General features: G+C 36.3%; 1 protein-coding gene and 1 long non-coding RNA gene across 3 annotated transcripts in view; one reads left to right on the top strand and one right to left on the bottom strand.

Annotated features, from left to right (window-relative positions):
- The window catches only part of LOC141370342 (uncharacterized), a 37,604-nt gene extending 23,319 nt beyond the window's left edge, over window positions 1-14,285 (bottom strand). The window contains exons 1-2 of the long non-coding RNA XR_012374306.1: window positions 14,064-14,285; window positions 12,211-12,362 (exon numbers count right to left, since the gene is read on the bottom strand). This is a non-coding gene — a long non-coding RNA (uncharacterized lncRNA). The remainder of the gene's footprint in view (window positions 1-12,210; window positions 12,363-14,063) is intronic.
- Window positions 14,286-14,392: 107 nt separating this feature from the next.
- Window positions 14,393-24,366, top strand: part of ATIC (5-aminoimidazole-4-carboxamide ribonucleotide formyltransferase/IMP cyclohydrolase) — a 30,790-nt gene continuing 20,816 nt past the window's right edge. The window contains exons 1-4 of one of the 2 annotated variants that reach the window (XM_025892057.2): window positions 14,393-14,539; window positions 14,847-14,973; window positions 17,682-17,758; window positions 18,862-18,928. In XM_025892057.2, coding sequence (XP_025747842.1) covers window positions 14,521-14,539; window positions 14,847-14,973; window positions 17,682-17,758; window positions 18,862-18,928 — 290 coding nt within the window. In that variant the 5' untranslated portion in view covers window positions 14,393-14,520. Of the gene's footprint in view, window positions 14,540-14,806; window positions 14,974-17,681; window positions 17,759-18,861; window positions 18,929-24,366 lie in introns of those variants that run through there. The other variant, XM_073879004.1, reaches the window with a different exon arrangement.

The following is a 24,366-nucleotide window of genomic DNA, read 5'->3' as shown; positions in this document are numbered from 1 at the left end:
ACTTTAGTACAAAACAAGAAGAGGGAGAATTAGAAAGACAAGCCTAAGAATGAAAGAGTACAGTTCCACTATCATTTTCTTTAAAAGGTTATCGACATACACACACACACACAAATATGAATACGCACACATATATAAACTTGAATTATTTATATAAGCTATTTCCTTAAGTTTACAACATACTTTCTTTTTTATATTTTAATCTTCTGAAATTAAAATGCAACTTAAAATTAATGTGGAGTGTTATACTTCTCTTCCTACCTAGCAACAAAAAACCTGATATAAAATTGAAGGTGTACCTTAGAATTGAAACATTCATTGGTTGCCCCTTTCTAGGCTGAAATTTATGCTCCCAGGAGGGTGCCTTTTATCACATGTTCATGATTTTCTGTTGGTACTAGCACAGAATTTGGGGTGGGAAAAGGCAGTTTCAACTCTACTACTGCCTGGCACTATGACCTTGAGCTTCTATGGGCCTTTCCTTTCTGCATCTGAAAAATGGGTAAGAACAGGATATCCCTGATTGTGTTATAATGGAAATGAGTGATGAGAACATTTCATTGACTGCAAAGCATTGTGCAAATGTAGTTGGCTATTTCTGACTGAGATTCTGAGTTGATGCTGATGACCCAGGGAACAACCTCTGCTGCTCCCTAGTGGTGGTATGTTCTCCTGGGAGCGCTGGTCTAAAAATAAATCACCTTCGCTTTCATCACTCTTTGAGGAAATGCTTTCCTTTTGATATGCTAAATACTGTGTGTAGAACTGCATGAACTCATTGTATGAATATGTAGAGAAAAACCTAAGCAGGAAATGGTTTATGTATTCTTCTGTGACTACACTTTCTTGAACATCCCCATTTCTCTGCCTTTGTTAAGCTTAAATGACCTAAATGGCCTCCTTTTATCCATTCCAATCTCCTTGCCCTTTTTTTAGAAAGCATGAATTTTTGGTGATTACACATTTATGTTGTGTGGCCCCTTTCTAGTTTGCATTATCCTTAAAAATGAAAACTAATAATTTCATTTAAATATAGCTTTTCTAGCTTCCTTTCACTCTTAACCAGAACAAGGTAAAAGTTTTTCCTAAGATCAAAAATCATGTTTATTCTTTATTATGTTATCTAAAGGAACTAGTCATTGCCCTGTCCTCTCCTGTTATTATATGCATGTTGAATCACTATCATCTCAAAAAACAAAGGAGACACATTCTTAAAGACTTATTGAAAACTTGGTATCAAAGAACCCAAACACTTTACATTTGGGTTTCACCAAATTTACATGTAAAAATCATCCCTTTGCATTTAATGACCAAAAAAAGTAATAGTAAATTATACTAATGCTATTCTGAAATAATTCTTCTGCTTGGGAGTTCTTTTGACATCCAGGTTCAACGATAAATTGATGCTGCATGTGTTCTTTGGGTTTGACATTTAATCTTAATCCTAAACTAGATTCTTTAAGGGGAAAGGAGACATAGGACAGATGACAATTGTATTTCGTCTGTAATTGCACATATGGAGTCTTTTTTCTACTCTTCAAGGGTTATGTGGGTTTTTTTTGCTGCAAGAAAAGCATCCAAGTATCTTATTATGCTCTTATTATTTCTAGTGATCCAAAATATTTTTCTTTTGCTATTGATTTTTATATGGAAATTTTCCAGGTGTTAGATTGAAGATTTTACTTTAACCTTGCAAACTGACCTTTTCTCTTCAAACACTAAGGATATTGGTTTTAAGGCTGAAAATATGATGTAATATTAAAGATTTGATTTTTATGAATAAATTCTGAGAAAATACAGCTGATTAAATGATCTATGTGAAGTATAGAGAGCAGTGTGCAGCATGTAGTAAATAATATATAATTATTAGCTCTATATTTACAATGACACATAAACATTGCTATGGTATGCTTTTGTAATGGGTATATATATACACTGCTAGAAACCAGGAAAACATATTTTGCTGAAAGAAGTTATATAAATTTAATATAAATCCATACAAATTATTTCCTTTAAAAATCAATGCAAACAAGAGTTTTATAAAAACCTTAAAATACAGAAATTTACTTTCCTATGTATTCAGCCAAACGTACACTTTAAAATCTATGTACATGTTCAACTGTTTTATTTCTAAATTTAAAAACTGACATATTGGCAAGCAACCCTGAAATAAACTAAAACTTTTACATGGTGATTACTTTTCAGCATGAGGGAAAGAGCAAGGTTCACCAACTTCCTTGGAGTCTTATACAGGAACATACGGAGAGTCTATATCAGGCTGTGTTCTATTTCTATTTTTTTAATGATAGTTTTTAAATCAAGTTTTAATTTAGCTTTTCCTGTTGACAGAAACACACCCTATGATAGAACCCAAAATCCAGAGTTTTAGGGTTAGAGAAACTTATATATCTGACCTAAAGAACTGAAATAATACAATATGCATTTATTCGTCCCCACATATTATTTAGTATCTCAGAGACAGGAGGAAGATATGAAGAATACATCTGTAGGATCTGGTACCCAAATCTTGAATGTACATAAGCTAGGCTCTATATAGTCAATCCTAAGTGTCTGGAACTTTTAAGAATTCAGGCAAAACCAAATGTACCACCTTCCTCATTTTAGATAATTTCTATATTTGCAATTTATATTTGAATCTTCCTATATAGATAGTATTTGTAAAGTGTCAAATACAAAGCATTTCAAAGAATTCTGTGCCTTACCTCAGTTGGCAAATGATATGACAATTCTTGGATTCTGTCTAGATTAGTGCTGTCCAGTAAAAATATAGTGGGAACTACATATCTTTAAATTTCCTAGTAGTCATGTTACAAACAGTAAAAAGAAAAAAGTAAAATTAATTTTAAGAATATATTTTATTTAACCTAGTATGTCATAAATATTGTCATTTCGAAATGTAACCAATTAAAATTATTAAAAATAACTTATTTTTTATCATTTTTGTTCTAAGTCTTTAAAACACGATGTTTATTTTATCCTTACTGAACTCTCAGTTTAGACTGGGCACATTTCAAGTGCTCAACAGTCACATGTGACTAGTGGCTACCATATTGGACAGCACAGGATGGCACAGTTAAATTGTCAACGACACACTCTATTAAGTGGGGATGAGTCCTATCCTTTGCTAGTCTTTTTCTGAAACAATTTTTTTTTTAATTTTTAGGATGTTTTAAGCTACTTGTATAGAAGACAAAATCAACTGGCTTAAACAACAACAAAAAGAAATTAATTACTCAAAATACCAAGAATTTGAAAGTGGGGGGCCCAAGATTTGGCTAATTCAGAGGCTTCATAATGGTATCAAAAATCCAGATTCTTCTCATCTTTCTTTAGCCTCAAAGTAGACCTTGTAGTTAGAAGAGATAGATAAAGATGGTTGCCACAGTTCTAAGAATCATATCCAACAGAAAAGGGGTTGCTTTTTCCATGACCCTCTTTTTAAGAGATAAAAAGAGTTTTCCAGAGACCCTACAATAGACCTTCTACTATGTCTCATTATCTAAAAAGTGGTCATATGTGCACCCATATACCTAGCACTGCCAAGGGAAATAAGATTACAGCAGCTTCTTTTGTAAGTATTTCTGGTCCTCTGAAAGGGATAAATTGGAATAAAATTGGAGATCTGCCAGGAATAAGTAAGGTGGGGGAATAAAATTTTGCATAGGCAATTAAGTGTCTGCCACACATTGTCTTTAAAAAAACTTTCTAATGGGGCTTTTAAGATTTTCTCCAATAGAAAGTATCAAGGGCCTTATATCAAGTCAAGTTCCTAAACTTATGTATTCCTTTCTAAACAAAGAATTTATATGTCTCAGAAATGCATCATTTCTTGATACAGAAATTCAGAAAGAAACATGGGATTTGTTAAGTTTTTAAGGTGTCACATTACATTCTGTTAAGTATAACCAGACATCCCAGTTTTACGACCATGAAATTTCATGCTTTTTGTCTGACTGTAATTATTAAAGTGATGTTTACTCTCAAGTGTCCTACTTATTAAAAAAAAAAGGCAATAAAAATTGCCTTTAAGGAAGCTCAAGTTTTGAATTTAGCAGACAAAATTTCAAAGTAGTTACTATAAATATGTTCAAAGAACTAAAGGAAATCATATTTAAAGAATTAAAGGAAAGTACAATGACAACAATTCATTGAATTAAGAATAACAATAAAAAGATACAGATTATAAAAAAGAATCAAATGAAACTCTAGAATTGAAAAATATAATAATGGAAATAAAATATTCACTAGAGGGGCTCAAGAGTAGATTTGACCTGACAGAGAAAGAATGTGTGACCTTTAAGATAGATTCCTACAGATTAAACAATTTCAAGAATAGAAAGAAAAGAGAATGAAGTGAAGAGTCTCAGAAAAATATGGGATACCAGTAAGTACATCAACATAAGCATAATGGGAATACTAGAAGGAGAAGAAAGAGAAAGAAGGACAGAAACAAATATTTGAAGAAACAATCTTTGAAAACTTCCCATATTTTATTAAAAAACATTAATTTACAAATCTAAGAAGTTCAATAAACTCTAGGTAGGATGAAACCAAAGACATCCATTACAAGGCATATTGTAGTCAAAATGTAAAAATCCAAAACAAAAAGAAAATCTTGAAAGCCACAAAAGAAAATGATTCATCATGTACAAGGGAATTCAACAATATTCATAACTGACTTTTAATAAAGAACAATGGAAACCAGAAGGCAGTGTGATGACATATTCAAACTACTTAAAGGAAAAAAAAAAAAAGGCTGCCAAGCAAGAATCCTACATGTAGCAAATCCTCTTCAAAACTAAGGCAGAAAGCAAGATATTTCCAGATAAACAGAGACTGAAAAAATTTGCTGCTAACAGACCTACCTTGCAAGAAATACTAACTGAAGTTCTTTAAACAGAAAGGAAATAACATTAGACTGCAATTTGAATCCACATGAAAAAACAGAGTGCCAGTAAAGACAATTACATAGCAATTACAGAAAATAGCATAATTTCATGTCTTCTCTTTTTTCCTCTTAATTGATTTTTAAAAACAATAGCACAAAATAATACCTATAAAATTGAATATGGGGATTTATAGCTTATATAAGTTTATATAAATATGAATTTGGGGCTTATAGCATAGAAATGTATATTTAACAATAGCAGCCCAAAGTGGGGAAAGAAGAAAACTAGTGGAGCAAGGAAGTGACATCACACAGTGACTCAAATCCACAAGAAGACATGAAGAGTATGGGAATTGGTTAAGAATTTAATATAAAAACTTGGTAAATATATTTTTTCTTAATTTTTTCAAAAGACATATAATTATATAAAACAATTACAACACTATACTGTTGGATTTGTAATAAGGAATGGAACTATAGTGGAGCAATTTTTCTGTATCTCACTGAAATTAAGTTAGTATTAAGTCTCAAATATTTTCTGATAAATTAAGATATGTATTGTAATTCTTAAAGCAAATACTAAGAAAAATAACTCAAAAATATAGTTAAAAATCAATAAAGGAATTAAAATGGTACATTAGAAAATACCCAGTTAATCCAGAAGAAGACATTTTAAAAAGAACAAAACAACCAAGATACTAGCCAATAGGATCCAACAGTACATTAAAAGGATTATTCATCATGACCAAGTGGGATTTATTCCTGGGCTGCAAGGGTGGTTCAACATCTGCAAATCAATCAATGTGATATAGTATACAAATAAAAGAAAGAACAAGAACCATACGATCCTCTCAATAGATGCAGAAAAAGCATTTGACAAAGTACAGCATCCTTTCTTGATTTCTTCACAGTGCAGGGATAGAGGGAACATACCTCAATATCATAAAAGCATATATGAAAAGCCCACAGTAAATATCATTCTCAACCGGGCAAAACTGAGAGCTTTTCCCCTAAGGTCAGGAACACAGCAGGAATGCCCACTATCACCACTGTTATTTAACATAGTACTGGAAGTCCTAGCTTCAGCAATCAGACAACAAAAAGAAAACGCATCGGAACTGGCAAAGAAGAAGTCAAACTCTCACTCTTTGCAGATGACATGACACTCTATGTGGGAAACCTAAAAGACTCCACCCCAAAATTGCTAGAACTCATATAGGAATTCAGCAAAGTGGCAGGATATAAATCAATGCACAGAAATCAGTTGCATTCCTATACACTAATGAGACAGAAGAAAGATAAATTAAGGAGTTGATCCCATTTACAATTGCACCAAAAACCATAGGATACCTAGGAATAAACCTAACCAAAGAGGCAAAGGATCTTACTCAGAAAACTATAGAGAATTCATGAAAGAAATTGAGGAAGACACAAAGAAATGGAAAAACGATCCATGCTCATGGATTGGAAGAACAAATATTGTTAAAATATCTATGCTACCTAGAGCAAGCCATACATTCACCTCAATCCCTATCAAAATACCATCAACTCTTTTCACAGAGCTGGAACAAATAATCCCAAAATTTGTATGGAACCAGAAAAGACCCCAAATGGCCAGAGGAATGTTGAAAAAGAAAACCAACATCATAATTGTTGGCATCACAATTCTGAACTTCAAGCTCTATTACATATCTGTAATCATCAAGACAGTATGGTACTGGCACAAAAACAGACACTTAGATCAATGGAACAGAAGAGAGAACCCAGAAATGGACCCTCAACTCTACAGTCAACTAATCTTCGACAAAGCAAGAAAGAATATCCAATAGAAAAAAGATAGTCTCTTCAACAAATGGTGTTGGGAAAATTGGACAGCCACCATGCAAGATGAAACTGGAACATTTTCTTACACCATACACAAAAAATAAACTCAAAATGGATGAAAGACCTAAATATGAGACAGGAATCCATCAAAATCCTGGAGGAGAATACAGGTAGCAAGCAACCTCTGTGACCTCGTCCACAGCAACTTCTTGCTAGACACGTGTCCAAAGGCAAGGGAAACAAAGGCAAAAATTAACTACTGGGACTTCATCAAGATAAAAAGTTTTTGCACAGCAAAGGAAACAATCAACAAAACCAAAAGAAAACCCATTGAAGATATTTGCAAATGTCTTATCAGATAAAGGGCTAGTATCCAAAATCTATAAATAATTTATCAAACTCAACACCCCAAAAAACAAAAAATCTAGTCAAGAAATGGGCAGAAGCCACGAACAGACATTTTTCCAAAGAAGACATACAAATGGCCAACAGACACATGAAAAAACGCTCAATATCACTTGGCATCAGGAAAATACAAATCAAAACCACAATGAGATACCACCTCACACCAGTCAGAATGGCTAAAATTAACAAATCAGGAAAAAAAGAGTTATTGGCAAAGATGCAGAGTTAAGGGAGCCCTCTTACACTGTTGGTGGGAATGCACGCTGGTGCAGCCACTCTAGAAAACAGTATGCAGTTTCCTCAAAAAGTTGAAAATAGAGCACTGGGTGTTATATGCAACTAATGAATCATTAAACACTACATCAAAAACTAATGATGTACTATATGTTGGCTAATTGAACATAAAAAAAAAAAAGTTGAAAATAGGGCTACCCTATGACCCAGCAATTGCACTACTAGGGATTTACCCCAAAGATACAAATGTAGTGATCCGAAGGGGCACCTGCACCCCAATGTTTATAGTGGCAATGTTCATAATAGCCAAACTATGGAAAGAGTCCAGATGTCCATTGACAGATGAATTGATGAAGAAGATGTGATACACACACACACACACACAATGGAATACTACTCAGCCATCAAAAAAATCTCGCTATTTGCAACGATGTGAATGGAACTAGAGGGCTTTATGCTAAGCGAAATAAGTCAATCAGAGAAAGACAATTATCAAGAAAGATAATTTAAGAAACAAAACAGAGGATCATAGGGAAAGAGGGGAAAAGTAAAACAAGATGAAATCACAGAGGGAGACAAACCATAAGAGACTCTTAATCATAGGAAACAAACTGAGGGTTATGGAGGGGAGGGGGGTGAGGGGATGGGGTAACTGGGTGATGGACATCAAGGAGGGCATGTGATGTAATGAGCAATGGGTATTATATAAAACTGATGAATCACTGAACTCTACCTCTGAAACTAGTAATACATTATATGTTAATTAATTGAATTTAAATTTAAATTTTTTTAATTTAAAAAATTAAAAAGAACAAAAGGAGACACAAGATTAGAAAGCAAATAGTAAAGCTGCAGACATAAATTAAAATATGTTAGTAATAATGTTAAATGTATATGGGATAAACAACCAACTCAAAAGGCAGAGATTGTCAGGTTTGACTTTGGACAATAAATTTTGATACATTTAAATATAATGTCATTATTAAGTAAAGTTCACATTGGAATACCCGTTCTAATAATATATTAGTAGGAGTTTCTCAAGGACAATTCTAAGGAAATTTGCCACAGATTGGTATTAATTTAAAGTTTTTGAGTTTTTTTTTTTTACACATGGAGTTGAGGAACTGAAAGACTACAGTATTGAATGGGTCATTGATGGGGACAGTGAGGTTACCGAAATAATCATAGAGGTTGAGGTAGAAGAAAAGACTGTGAGCCTGGTGCCAAAATCTCTCTAAGTAAGGATGGTGTTTATGAATTTGAGGTGACAAAGACTAAGAGTAGAGAGTAGTAGAGCCAGATCTTTTGAGCTTCTAAAGTTAATATCTGTTATCTACTAGTTATTATATTAGGCATTCAGGTAAATACAGAAAAATAAAACATAGTCCCTGCCCGTAAAATATAATGAGATAGACAGCTTTTTAAAGATGAATGCAATACAGTGTAAAGGTGTTATCATTAAAGCAAGCTCTGGGATTAAAAGAAGGGAAAGAATCATTGATTTGGCGCCACAGTGATAAAAAAAAAAGCCTTTAGTAGTGAAGAACCATCTTTTTCTATCTTGGGATTAATTTATTATGACATTTTATTATTTGAAGCAGGGTCGCAGGGGTCCAGTTGCTAAGAAATCCCTAAAAACTACAAAATACTGATGTGGTTATTTAGTCAAGGGTGAAATATAATGGATGCTGGGGCTAAGTAGTAATCTCTAGACCTAGTTCTGATAAATGCAGACACAAGTGATCTAATATAAGTGGCAAAGAAATTCAACAGTTGGGCAGGGCTGGCCAGAAAGACCAAGATATTAGCAAATATTTGAAAATCCAGGCAGTTATGTCTAGGAAGAATAGGATGGGGCACTGACTGACAAGGAAGAGTCCCAATCCCAGCTGGGGACTGGTCTAATCGGTAGATGACTGGAAAAGGAACTTCAGATTAGAAACCAAAGCTAAAGGCATTTTTTGCAAATCTTTGCCTGGAATGTTCACTGTCTGCACAGTAGCTGGAGCCCCATTTTCAGTTTTAGCATCCATTGATGATTCTAGTCTAAATTAATCCTTACTATTGGAATTGCAAAATTGTGATAATTTGGCTTTAATTTCAAGTTCCTTAAATACCCAGAGGAGCTAAAGTTATTGCCAAAATGAAAAAGATACCTGAAAATGTTAAATGTAATAGGAATTTGTGAATATAATCTATTATAATTGATTGCTTTTAATAAATTCATATTTAATATATTATTAAAATTGATATTCTTTTTTTTAAAGATTTATTTATTTTGAGGGACAGAATGCATGCGCAAGAGCACGAGTGAGTGTGTGGTGGGGAGGGGCAGAGGGAGAGGAAGAGAGAGTCTCAAACAGACTCTCCCCTTGGAGCCCAATGCAGGGCTCGAACTCATGACCTGAGCTGAAACAAAGAGTTGGACGCTTAACCACCTGCACCACCCAGGCACCCCTCAAATTGATATTCTATGCTGAGTTACATTTTATTCAATTAATATCAAAATGATAAAAATTCCATTTGGACCATATAATTTATTTTCCAAATCAAGATACTTTTGAAGGTAGAAGTTGGTGCTATTTACAAGTACGAAAGAACAAGAGACATAAACTGGCAAAGTCCTGGACACCCGAATTAGCTTCTCTCTACACTCTACCTCAACTTCCCACTTACATGACCACACCCTAAATACAGTCATCAACCCAAACTGCTCCACCCTTAAAAACCCATTCTCTAAAACAGTGCTTCCTTCCATCCTTCCAAGTAATAACTATTCTTCATCCGCACATTTGACCTGCTAAAGCCTTCCTCTTGTCTTTACTTCTCCCCTGACCAGCTTAGATTTCACAGCCTATCAGGTAAATCACATTTGCGAAAATACCAAAGTCCCTTGACTCTTGTTCTTTTCTCACCCTCCTGGCAAAACCCCAATCCTGGATGAACTGAACCATCTACCTTCTTTGTGTCTGCAAGACTACCAAGCTGCTAGAGGAAAAGCATACATTTCAAAAGTCTCCATAAATTCATCATCACCAGTTTCAAATGGGTTTCAACATTGCCTGGCCATCTTCCTTCACCCTGGCTTCTGCTAACACCACTCTCCTGAAGCTGGTCTTACCAACATCGCCATTAACCTTGATAATGACAACACTGCTAGTCATAATGATCACTTTTGGTCTTTTAATTGCCTTCCAACAATATTTAAAATAGTTGACAGCTTTTTGTGACCCTCTGTCCTTGGCTTTCATGACTTCTTGAGCTACTTCTCCCTTAAGACTTAGTCCAAAACGCTCTTCTCTTTCTGCTTTTTTTCCAAGAAGTATCTTCGTATCTAGCACACTATAAATTTTATGTATCCGTTTTGTTATTGACTGTCTCCTCCTCTGAGAACATAAACTCCATGTGGAAGAGATTTTTCTTTTTGGTCTGTTTGGCTTACCCTTGCAATCTCATTGCCCTCTAGCTGTACATACTAGGGTCTCAGTCAATATTTTTTGAGTGAATCTAGTAAGTGAATAGCATGCTTGATAAATATCCATCAGATGAACATTTGCCATAATAGTAATTTTTTATTACACTATCAGCTACTGTATACGTTATATGAAGACTAAGCAGTTAAAATCCACATGTACTCCTAGTGCATTAAATGCTTGCTTGAGCAAATTTCCTTTTTTTTTTTTTTTTTGGCCTTCTGACTTAGTCTATTTGCTGGGCCTGATTAGGCAAGGGTGTCTTCTTTCAGGCTTAAACTACTACTTCAATGTCATTAACTTTCCAAATTTATCTTTAGCCTCACATCTATTCCTGACTTGTATTTCTAAAAACTTACTGTATATTTTCATTTTGATGTCCATCATTATTTATATTTCAAAATCAACATTTAGAAACTCAAATTTATCTACCCAAACTCTCACACTGACCTCAAATAAAAATAGACACATGCTGAAACTGTTTTCCTCTCATTTTTTTATGTTAATTATTTGCTTCGCTGGCTACTCAAATAACCAAGCTAGAAACAATGGAGTCTCCCTTATTTCTTTCCATTTCATATTTCCTTTATGCAATTGATCTCCATATAATGCTGGTTTTACCTGATTTTGTCTCACATACATCTCTCCTTTTCCATGCTTTCAAGTCTTTGGTTAGGAGTTTGTTAATGCAAAACCTTCCTAATTGGTTTCTCTGCTTCCAGATATTCAATTCATTCTTTGTATCATTGCCAACTTTACAATTCCAAACAGCTCCATACCCTTCAAGGAAAATGTTCAAATTTCTTAATACATCATGAAATACTTTAATCTTTAGAGAGGGAGTTTGTAGACAATACTTAATCCTATTATCCAAACTCCTGGGAATCTCTTCCTATGGCAAACTATGTCCACATGAGTAGAGAAACCCTTGAAATAAGTTAGCCCAAAAAGGAGCAGTTTTACTAATCCTTAGAGGTTGGTAGGAAATCCCAGATTTAGTAATGAGATGGAGGCTTTTTGGAGAAAGGGATAAGTTTACCCAAGGAACAAATAACATATAGGCCAAACAGATTAAAGCACAGTTGAGGAACTGAAATCACGTATAAATATATTAAATATTTTCAGATACAATAGTCCCCTCTTATCCCCAGGGGAAATGTTCCAAGACCCCCGGTGGATGCCTGAAACCACAGATAGTACTGAACCCTGTATATAACATGTTTTTTTCCTCTACATAAGAATGAAAACGTTAAATTTATAAATTAGTCACAGAGACTAACAATAATAAAATAGAAAAATCATAACAATATACTGTAATAATAGTTACATAAACCTCACTCTTTCAAAATATCTTACTATACTCACCCTTGCGATGATGTGAGATGATAAAATGCCCATGTGATGACATGATGACGTAGCAACCGTGATGTAGAGTTAGGCTACTATTGACCTTCCGCTGATTTGTCATGAGGAGGATCATCAGCTTCCCTGCAGCAGTTGACCACGGACAACTGAAACTGTGGAAAGTGAAACCACAGATAAGGGGGGAACTACTGTATAAAAAGATGATCTCCGGGTCTTCAAGTTTCCTTTGGGAGGGGTGTGAAGTAAGAAGAGAAGAAATGAAAATATAATCACTATAGAGCATGCATGTTCTTTTCCATTTGAAAAAGACAAACTCTTGGGGGATAAATTCATGTTTTTGTGGGAAGTTTTTCCATTTCTAGTACACCAGCTTGCTTATGACTAGCATCTTCAAGGAGGATATACTCTGAAGCCCAGAGAGATACACATTTATTCAACTACATTAGGGGAATGAACCATGAAGGAAATTACAAGTTCTTTATTACCCTTACCAGTCACTTTACAGTTTGTACTTTCAATAGATTACTTGTTACAATCTGAAGAAGCCTGCAGAACAAGTATGTCCATATTACAGACAAGGCAACTACGGGCCCTAAAGTTGGAATGACGTGGCGAGGATCACAAAGCTAGCCAAAAATTCATCTACTCATCTTGCCATTAACAAGGCAGTTATTAGGTCTGAATTTTAAAACTACAGAGGGATTCGTCAGAAGTCGTTTTGGCAAACACCTTTAAGTGAAAAAGCTGTGTCTTGGTTTGGAACCCACATTCTTTCTTAGTACATATGACAGCATTCTGAAAGACCACTACAAAAACTGGTTTAATCCCATGTTTTTTCTTTATATAAATATTTTCTTGTACCTTGTGTTTCTATACTTTCATTCCATCGTGAGCCCCTTAAGGACAGTGATTGGGTAATATTCATCTTTCCTTCTGACACTGTATTTCTGCCATTTAGGCAGAAAGGGCTCAATAAATATTTATTAAATTAAGTATTTGAAATTCACATGCAGAAAAAATATCCAATGCCAAATACTATTTATTTTCCTCTTACCACTATTCTCAGCATTATTTTCTCCCTTCTCTGCTTTCTATTTTCTATAAAAACCTAATGGTGACTGGGCAGGGAGATTTCCTTTATTGTTAGCTTCGAACCTTATCTTTTTTAAATTCAAAGTTGGCAAACACAATCTGAAGACACTGTGATAATCTTATTATTTCTTTTGGGAATGCGAGAAATATTCAGGGCAGGAAGTTCACATATTCAGAAGTTCTAAAACAGAGCTCTTGATTCTAGCCAAAGTATTCATTTGGGGGAGTAAAGAAGAGACTGGAAGAATTAGAGAGGGTAACAGATATATAAATAACATACAGGTAATAAGAAAATAGACTCCTTTCTGCAGCTGCGAGCCCCAGACTGAGAATAAAAGATAGGCAGTACTATTTTGTAATGTAATTCTAATAAGGAACATTTTTTAAAAAATTTCCGTAAACAGCAATATATATTTATTTTGTGGCAAAGGTGTTTTTTCTTTTTCAAAAAGAAACAAGTGTGCAGTTTTGTTTTCGTATTTTTAATTAAGAAAGGTGTTCTCGCCTCCCCCTTCACCATTATCATTCCTCTCACCCAGGCTTGAGTCAAATATTATTTACTAATGCAAGACACCATCTTTAAGCAGATTTCGGGCTAGTCCGTAATGTCGAATCAAAACGTAAACGAACGTCAATTTCACTTTGTTTTGCCTCTATCACGTGAACTGTGGGCTTAATCTTTAATTATGGATTCTTCGTTTTATTTATTTTCTTTTTAGTCTACTAAAATGGGAGTAGATGATTGCCAAGATACTTTCTACCTTCGCCGCTGTAGGAATTATTCCTGGCGTTTCTTTTTTTCAGTACCAGTGTTTCGACACTTCTTAGCTGCATTCCAGCCTCTGGCGACAGGCTGCCCTGGGCAACAGGAATTTGCCCCTGAGGTCCTGCGGCCGCCTCACCTTTGCGAAAAGGGACAAGTCACGCTCAAAATGTAAGACGGGGGCGACGATCCCTTCAAGTTCCGGGCCTAGGAAGCTACAGCCTCACCCCCCCCTTCCCTTCAGCGCGGAGGCTCCAGTTCCAAGCCACGTATTGAACAGGGCGGGGCTCCGGGTGGGGCGGCTGGGTCACGTGGCAGGTCAGGTGACCACCCGGCGCGCCCGGCTGTTTGCCAGCGCGCGCGCGCCGCGCTCTAGCCGCTCGCCGCCTCTCCGCACGTGGCGTCCCCGCTGCCGCCCCCGCTGGGCCCAGACCCCGAGCCCGCAGCCCGCAGCCATGGCACCCAGTCAGCTCGGTGAGCCCCTCGCGCGCCTTCCCGGAGCCCCGCCCGCGGTGCCCCTGCCCCGCGGCGCCCGGAGCCCGCAATGGCGGCGCCGGGTTGCGCGGCGTGACTGCGAGCCCCGCGGCCGGTTGGCGGTAGCGCGGCTCGCAGGTGTCTGACCCGGGGGAGGCCCCGGGCTGGGCCTGGCCACTTGTGGGCCGCCGTTATGGCCTAGAGATTCGCGACTGGCCTCCCAGCCGACCCCTCCCCCCGCCCCCAAGTCCTTGAAGGACTTAATGTCCTGTACTGCGAGTGATGAGAAAAATGTCTTCTGTTGCAGCCTTATTTAGTGTCTCTGACAAAACGGGCCTTGTGGAATTTGCCAGAAACCTAACTTCTGTTGGTTTGAATCTGATCGCCTCTGGAGGGACCGCAAAAGCTCTCAGGGATGCGGGTCTGGCAGTCAGGTAAGGCGCAGCTGAGTTTTTTAAGCTCAGCCCAGTCGGGACGTAGTGTGAGCCGGGCCACCGGAAAGTCCTGCACCTCGGGCACAGTGAGTAAAAAGACGTCATTTCCCTCCTTCCAACACCGCTTACCCTGTCAGAGGAGGAAAGTGAGGCTCAGAACGACGTAGTAACTTGTGCTCAAGTTTACAGAGCTAAGTGAGGAGTTAAGTTCGGGGGTGGAACCCCAGGAGTCCCCATTTCGGAGCCCGCATTCTTAGCCACTTCCTATGGCAGATTAACTTAGGCGGGCCATTTGTTGTTAAAGAAAAACTCAAATTATATGATTCACGTGATCTGTTTTGACTGGCTCTTTAACGAAGCTGTTGACGGCGTTGGGATTCAAGTCTACCTGTGTTCCCCTCCCATCTCTGTTAATTACTTGAAGGCACAAATCTCTCATTCGTTCCGTTATCCACAAGCTGGTATTACTGGCAAGGTGATGGGAAGAAGGGATGAGCAAAAGATAAATCAGGCTGCCATTCCTGACCTCAAGGAGCTGACATTCTGGTTGGAGAGCGGTAACTACTGAGGGGTAGAAAATGAAAACGGCTATAGGACAGCTCTAATGAATGGCAGTGAGACTTCAGTGGAAGGACAGGACCATTCCTGAAATACATTTCAGAAAAGGAGTGAAAGATCTCTCTGCTGTAGCCATGTGAAAAATTTTGCCACTTGCCGTCTAGGTCGGATTATTACCTTTTTTAATCATGTAATTCTGCCTTCTGTGGGCAGTACACAGCTTTCCTAAATTTGACAAGTTCAAATGGCAAGAATGCCTTCCTTTATTTATTCAATAAAGGCTTTATATTTTCCAGTCTTTTTGCATCATCTGTTTGATGTTCTCATAAGAGCCCTGTAAGAATCATGAAAGACAGGTCAGCCTTTTCTGAAGAGCAGCAGGGTGAGAATCCAAAATCTAGACCGTTCTTTCTTTTGGTGCATGTTGGATGCTGTTGTAGTTGGACCCTTCAGGTTAAGCCAGCTCAGTTCTTCTATAGCCTTTTTTTCTCCACCAAACTGTATTATGGAAATATTTCAGACATAATCAAAAGTAGACTATAATGAGTCCTGTTGCATATCCATTCCTCAATTTAAATACTTATCAATTGTTGAGTCTTGTTTGATCTGTACCTCTACCCACTCCTCATTTGCTCATGTAGCTATGTATTTCTTAAAAATTGGGAAGGTAAATATTTCTCTCCTGTTAAAGTGTAAAACTGTTCACACATCATTATACACACACACACACACACACACACACACACTCTCATGTAATCCTTACAACTTTTTGGTGCAGATAGTATTCTCTCCCTTTAATAAATAAGGAAACTTGAGGCACAAAGAAGTTGGATAACTTGCCCAAGTTCATACAGCTAACACAGCTAATAAAATGCAGAGCCAAGATTTTATCCCAGGAGGTTAACCTGGAGGTGTGAGGTATACTGATGATATTTTAATTGATGACTATACAGCAGTGAGCATGCAGAGAATTATTTGAAGACTGCACCTGCTGCATGCAAATTCTGAAATCTAAAGGAGCAACAAGCTTTTTAATTACCCCACATAGTCTTTCATTCTAAGAATACATGTCCTTTCTTTGTTTTTAGCAATTATACTCTTGGAGAAGCGATTTTATTTCCTGAATGCCAGGAAAGGGAATTTTGAATTGGACACCATGATGTCACCAGTTTTTAGTTTATTGGAAATATGTGAGCCCTTGGTCAGATACCAGTCATTTGCCAATGGCCTTAATAGGAGACTCTACCCAGGGAATTCTATATCCTATTGGAATTTGCTGCTTTAAAATATTTATCATTTTTTTTTTTACTATACAGGCAATGTATGTTAGTTGTAGAAAATGTGAAAAATGTATGAAGTTATAAAGAAGGTAGTAAATAGCTTATAATTCTGTTTTAACATGTTGATGTACTACTTTCCAGTCCTTTTATAAGCATATTTTATTTCATAGCTTATACAGAAGATAATTTTGCTTCTTGATTTTGTTCACCTAACATTGTTAGCATTTTTTCATGTCATTAAAATTTGCTTGTAAATCAGACTGAGGGCAGGGGAGTTCATGCCAGTTTGGTGATCTGAATCGATATTTAAGTATTGCCTTGCATTTGGCCCTTTGTCATATTTTGCAATTATTTTTTCCAGCTTAATTTTTTTTCTGTGTAAAATTTTAACATTTTGCATAGATCTACTAATCTTTTGTTTAATGCTTTGAGCACATTCCTCATGTATTGAATTTTGGTAGTTCTATGATTTTTTTTAAATGCTCAAACCTTTGATTCATTGGGAATTTATTTTTATATGGGCTAAACCAGTATTATTCCAATACTGACACCACCTTATTAAAACACAGTCTTTTATTTCCCCACTCATTTGATTTGCCATCTTTATGTTTGCTTAATCATAAAGCTAAATGCTTGTTTTTACTTTAGTCTGTTTCTGAGATAAAGATATTTTTAGTGCTTTTTGTATATACTGCTAAATTACTTCTCAATTGAATGTATGGCATATGATTCGGTTTCTGAATTCTGAACATTCAGGCTCTGGAAAATCCCCCCAAATGAGGACAGTAGATGTAATGTTGGAAGTTGCTTTAGAATAGTGTAAAATGACAGTTCAGCAGAAACAGCAATATTCTGTTCATCTATTTTCAGAGATGTCTCTGAGCTGACGGGATTTCCTGAAATGTTAGGGGGGCGTGTGAAAACCTTGCATCCTGCAGTCCATGCTGGTAAGTGGTTGGTACTTTCAATTTAAAACAATCTGTGGTCTTCAGGAATATTTTGGTTGATTACTTTGTAGAATAAATGAGGAAAAAGGCAGGTCATACGCTCAGGAAATTATCTGTGAGTCTGTATGGGTTTTGTCACATTTGCTGCTAAAGTTCATAATATGTTAGGACCTGTTTAAAATCTAGTTTGCTTTATTATGCGATGGATTCACATTGTTTTCCTCTGCTCACTATTAATCCTGATCTGATAACTAATTTAAAGTGATATTTTCTTCTGGAGTTAATGAAAATGTTTCAGTTTCATGTGTGAAAAGACTTTTGTTACAATCCAAACTTAGAATGCTAAGTATCACAATGTAACTGACTTTTTTTTTTTTTTAAGATTTATTTATGTATTTGAGAGAGAGCATGCACATGTGCGCTTGAGTGTGGGGAGGGGCAGAAGGAGGGAGAGAATCCCAAGCTGACTGCCCGAGGAGCTTGAGCCAGACAAGGGGCTCAGTTCCAGGACCCTGAGATCATGATCTGAGCTGAAATCCCAAGTCAGATTTTCAACTGACTGAGCTACCCAGGTGCCCTTGCAACTGACTTTTAAAAGAATTCTTTTTCAAAGTGCTTTAGTTCGCTCATCTAAGACAAAAATTATGGTATCAACCAAAAATGGTGAGAAATAGGTATATTGCTAATTTACCATTTAAAGTAAAATTCGGCAGAATAAAAGTGTTAGGCTGAGGAGGATCATCAGATAAACCATTTACTTATGGGAGCACATAGATTAATGAAACTGGTAACAGTTATGTGAAAATTCTTTTACATTTTGTTGCTTTAAAAAGGGTAAGGGCGGCACCTGGCTGACTCGGTGGAGTTCAAGCCCCATGTTAGGTTATAGAGATTACTTGAAAATAAAAAAATCTTAAAAAGGGGGGGGGAGGGAGGAACTGTTACAAGAGCTTTTTAAATATACTCTAAATTTTTAACTCTCTCTTTGTCTTCTTGATTAGGCAGGATTAGAGACTTTAACTTGATTGGTGGGACCATATTGGAAAGAAGTATCTTGTTCTGCTGTGTTTTTTGAACCTAATACTTTAACTTTGTTAAATTAGGAATCTTGGCTCGTAATGTCCCAGAAGATAGTGCTGACATGGCCAGACTTGATTTCAGTCTTATAAGGTAAAAATTGGAAGTTAAAATTTTAACACATTAAGGATCAAAGACAGTGAGTATGCCAAACCTGATGCCCTCCCTTTTAAGACCAAGATTAACATTAGGTGTAATTTCCTACTCACTCACTATAACATCTATTGAATACCTTTTGTGTGACATTGTACATACATAAGCATTTTTAATTTGGCAAGTTTATATTACCACAATTCATACTTAAACTAAAAAAAAACTTTTTTAAGGAAGTTATGACCTAAATGTTCATACATATTAGCAATGTAGTTATTTGCATAAAAATAAGCAATATTTGTTTTCAATGTATATAACTTCCTTGAGCTATATAACCCATATACCGTATAATTTCCCAAATTAAAATCTACAATTCAGTAGTAGTTATTCAGAGTTGTGCATCCATCACCATAGTTAATATTAGAACATACTCATCACCTCCCCAAAAAAACCCATGCCCATTAGCATTCATGTTTTTTTTTTTTGCTCTGTAATCAGTATATTAAGGAGACATTCATACGTTTCAATTGCTTAATTCTGATACCCAGACTTAAGCTTGTGAACATGACCTTTAAACATACAATTAAAGCTATTCATCATAATTTGCTATACTGCCAACATTAAATTACAGTTACTTTGGAGCATAAGTTAAAGGGTTTAAAGTAAGCCAGTAACATACCTAAAAAAACACCTTCCTATCTCATACATGCAGATTAACTTCTCCACGTAAATTGTCTCTTCATTCTAAGTTACCCTGCTCCTGAAGTCACTACTCTGAAGCTTATCATGGTCCAAAGAGAAGGAAGAAGAGTATAACCAGGACTGATAAATATATATTAAAAAAAAAAAAAGATGGCACAGCAGAAGGGAATGCAATTCTACAAATGAAAGCCCTCAGGCTGCAGCATATGATAAATCCCTTCTTTAGAGAGGTATCCTTTCTATCATTGATACTACAGGCCAAATTACATAGCATGCCATCCTCAAGTAACAGTTGAGGTAATAAATGCAGAGGCATCACAATGAATCCCACTTAACTATAGACCAACACTTCTCTACAAATTCTTTTTCTGATTGCCTATTAAATACAACTATTAACTTCATAGCTTAATAATTAAGGGTCATACACTGAAGTCAATACATACACCCAGCATTTCAGTCTGAGCTGTTTCATATACATAGAGCTGAAATTAATTACAAGGTATGGCCTAACAAATGCTAGGGGAGATTTTTAAAAGTAGTTTTTACAAGTATTAAACTTACCTTGCACACTGAAGTCGTCATACATACAGGGCAGAGTCAGAGCTTTTATATTTGAGTTTATTCTTCATTTAACTTTTCAAACACTACTATAGTTGAATATTAAAACAAAAACAATAGCAAGTAGTGAGCTATGATTATAGTTCTTCACTTACTACTGCATATAAAATGCCAGCAACGTTACTCACTGACCCCATTAAGAGGTCTGACACTGAACACCACCCCTGGGATGATGTTTATCATCCTCATAGGCTTCCCCATTGTAATGGTGCCGTCTTTCCTGATTTGGATCAAAGTCCATCAGTTCTACCTGGTCCATTTCATCAGTCTCTTCTACATCCTTCCTCTCAGGTAGGAGTTTTTCCAGCAAAGAGAGTTTCACAGGAGAGAGAAAGCCATTCTCAGGAAAGTTTACCTTAAATTCGATGATTAAGCGACCCTTCTCATATGGTCTACGATAAACTGGTATGCCTTCATTTAGCACACACTTGATACCTCCATGCTTGACCATTTGACCTGGATGAGAGGTGATGACGATAGGTCAGTTGTCAAGAGTAGGTACTGAAAGCTGCGCAGTGCTTTAATCAGCTATATGTCCGTACACATGAAAAGGTCTTCTCGCCAAATAAAAACAGCATTGTCCTTCTGATCTAAAACAATGATACTATATCCTGGTTCTTGGTCTCCTTCACCATGGAATGTTATCTTCTGGCCATCCTTCATGCCTTTGTCAATATAAACTTCTAGAATCTTCTTTTGAACTACCTTCTGTTGCAGCTTTTACATCTATCTTTAGGACTGATCCGTTCCTCATGGCCCTGGCACTCCATGCACACAGATTGAATTTGCTGAACCATTCCAGGTCCTATCTGATGAATTCTTAGATGCATTCCAGTACCTCAGCAATTGGGACAACATGCTTTTCTTACCACCTCGGCCTTCACATTTATCACAAATCACATTCTTTTGCAAAGCTAGTTTTCTTGTTGCACCATTATATAAATCTTCTAACGTTATTCAGAGCTGACGTACGACATTTTTACCTTCTTTCTCTCTGCATCCTTCCTCCTCCTCCAAAAAACATACCAAAGATGTCCATGGGGGAGCCCAAACCACCACAGCTCCACCTTCTTTAACCTTTGTCATATAATTCCCTTTTCTTTGCATCAGTGAGTACTTCATAATCTTGAGAAATCTGTTTAAACTTGTCTCCTTCTTCAAGGCCAGTTTCCTATAGGCCTTTTTCAGTTCCTCTTGGGTGGCATTGGATTTGACCCCCAAAACATCATTGTAAGGGGTTTCTTTGACCATTTTCTACAGCTGGTGAAAGGGCCAAGGCCGGTGTGGGGAACGGGAAGGAGCGCGTTGCTGGGCTCCTCCATGTCTCACTGAGTGTTCTGGAAAGTTCCCAGCATTCATTCTTCATTTTCCCTAAAACCTCTAGCCCTATACAACTATAGTCTTACTTGTTTCTATGGATTTATCTATACACAGCATTTCATACCAATAGAATCATATAATGTGTGGTCCTTTGTGACTGACTTGTTAACATGTTTTCAAGGTTCATCCATGTTCTAGTATGTCTCAGCACTTCATTTTTTTTATTATTACTGAAAACCCATTGTATGGATATACCCCATTTTATTTATCAGTTAATCAGCTCATGGGCATTTGGATTGTTTCCACATTATGAGTATTAGGAAGAGTGCAAACAGCGTTCATGTACAAGTTTTTGTGTAGACATACATTTTCATTTTTCTTGGTTATATACCTAGGAGTGGAATTCCTTGGTCATCTGGTATGTTTAACCTATCCAGAAGCTGCCAGACTACTTTCCAAAGTGCTGCATCATTTTACGTTCCCTGCAGTAGTGTAGGAAGTTTCTCTACATCCCCACCAATATCTTTTACCCATGATGGCTGGCATGTCATTGTGATTATTATTGGCATTTCCTAGTGATGTTGAGCATCTTGTCATATGCTTGTTGGCCATTTGTATACCTTTGGAGAAATGTGCATTCTAATTCTTTGCCCATTTTTTTGTTATTTCTCATTTTATTATTGTAAGAGTTCATTTTATCCCATTCTGTGGATTGTCTTTATTTATGGGGTCCTTTGACCATCATAAAACCCTTAAATTTTGGTAATGTCCATTTTATCTATTTTGTTGCCTACACTTTTGGTGTTATATCTAAAAAGTGATGGCATAATCCAAGATAGTGAAGATGTAAGAGTTTTTTAGTTGTAGCTCTTATGCTTAGGTCTTTGATTTTTTTTTTTTAAGTTACTTTTTATATATGGGTGTGAATTAGGGGGTCCGACTTCATTCTTCTGAATGTGGTTGTCCAGCATCATTTGTTGGAAAAACTTCTTTCCCCCATTGAATGGTCTTGGCACATTGTGATCTGTATCTGTCATTATGCTGGCACCATATCATTATTGTATCTTTGTGGCAAATATTGAAATTGAGAAGTGTGAGTCCTCCAACTTTCTTCTTTTTCAAGATTGTTTTGGGCATTCAGGATCCTTTGCATTTCAGTGTGAATTTTAGGATCAGTTTGCCCATTTCTGCAAAAAACGGAGTTGGAGTTTCCTAAGGATTGTGTTGAATCTGTATATCAATTTAGGGGAGGTTGCCATCCTAATATTGTCTTCCAGTCCAGAAACTGGGATGCCTTTCCATTTGTTTAGATTTTCTTTAATTTCTTTCAACAGTGTTTTGTAGTTTTTAGTCAAGTCTTATGGTTTTGCTAAATTTATTCTTAAACATTTTTTTGTTGTTTTTGATGCTACCGTTAGTAAAATTGTTTTCTTTACTTCGGGTTGTTTGTTGCTAATGTACGTAAATTCAGTTAATCATATGTCCTATAACCTTGCTGAACTCAATGCTAATAGCTTTTTTTGTTAAATCCCTTAGAATTTTCTATATACAAGATCCTGTCACCTACTAATAGAGATAGCTTTACTTTTTCCTTTCTAATCTTGATGCTTTTTATTTAATTTTCTTTGTTAATTGATTGTCTAGAACCTCCAGTACAGTGGTAAGAGTCGACATTCTTGTCTTGCTCCTGAACTTAGGGGAAAGCATTCAGTCTTTCAACTTTAAATATAATGTTAGCTGTGGATTTTGGGGTTTTTCTTAAATACCTTTTATCATGTTGAGCAAGTTCTCTTCTATTAATTTGTTGAGTGTTTTTATCATGAGTGGGTGTTCAGTTTTGTCAAATGCTTTTTGTGCATCTGTTGAGGTGCTCAGGTGATTTTTGTCCTTTGTTTTATTGAAATGGGCTCTTACATTAACTGATTTTTAGATGTTAAACCAACCTTGCAGTCCTAGGGTAAATCATATTTCGCTGTAGTGTATGCCCCTTTTTATATTTTGTTGAGGATTTTTGTGTCTGTATTCATAAGATACTGGTCTATATTTTTCTTGTGACATTCTGTCTGGTTTTGGTATCAGGGTTATAGGCATTGGGAAGTATTCCCCCTCTTCTGTTTTACTTTTTTTATTAGTTTTTACCAGGTGTGCTTATTTCACTGGGTGTGAACCTGCCCACAGAGCTCCTCACATTGCAGGCCTAGGCATGGAACTCTACTGGTTGTTAATTTTAGATTAGTTCTGTATTTTAAATTATTCTTTTGGATCTCCTGTTAACATCATTGTATATGATCTCTCTGAAGACAAAACAAGCAAAGAAATAAATATTTCGCCCTTAGAATGGTCTGTTATTTTTTATCATTGTACATGACCCATTGGAAATAGAATCTAAAATTGAATGTTGTAGATAAAAGTGATGATATTCCAAAATGAGGATGTTATCTGTAGCCTTGTATTTTACATTTCTGTTAAAATTTTTTTAGAAATGTTTTTTTGATGTTTGGATTATATAATGGGTAGCTGGATTATATAAGTTTATCTAGGCAGTAACACTGCAATATGATTTGGGGGAAATAATGTTTTGAGAGCACCTGCTGACCAAAGCCACTTTTATTTACTATATTATGCAACAGTGGGAACTCCTGACATTTCAGTTTGCTTTTTAGAATTCTAAAATGCTAGGATTATAGTTTATATTTTAGATCTTTAGACTCAGGTGATCTTTAGATCACGTTAAAGCTGGTGATTGACTTACATGTAAACCCCATAAAGTTTGGGTTTCTAACAACAGCTAAATTCCT

Source organism: Callorhinus ursinus, unplaced genomic scaffold, assembly GCF_003265705.2.
Source record: "Callorhinus ursinus isolate GAN/ISIS: 27379988/994484 unplaced genomic scaffold, GSC_fseal_2.0 scaffold2, whole genome shotgun sequence".
NCBI lineage: Eukaryota > Metazoa > Chordata > Mammalia > Carnivora > Otariidae > Callorhinus > Callorhinus ursinus.
Note: the sequence above shows the minus strand (reverse complement) of the source record. Positions and strands in the feature narration are given on the sequence as shown.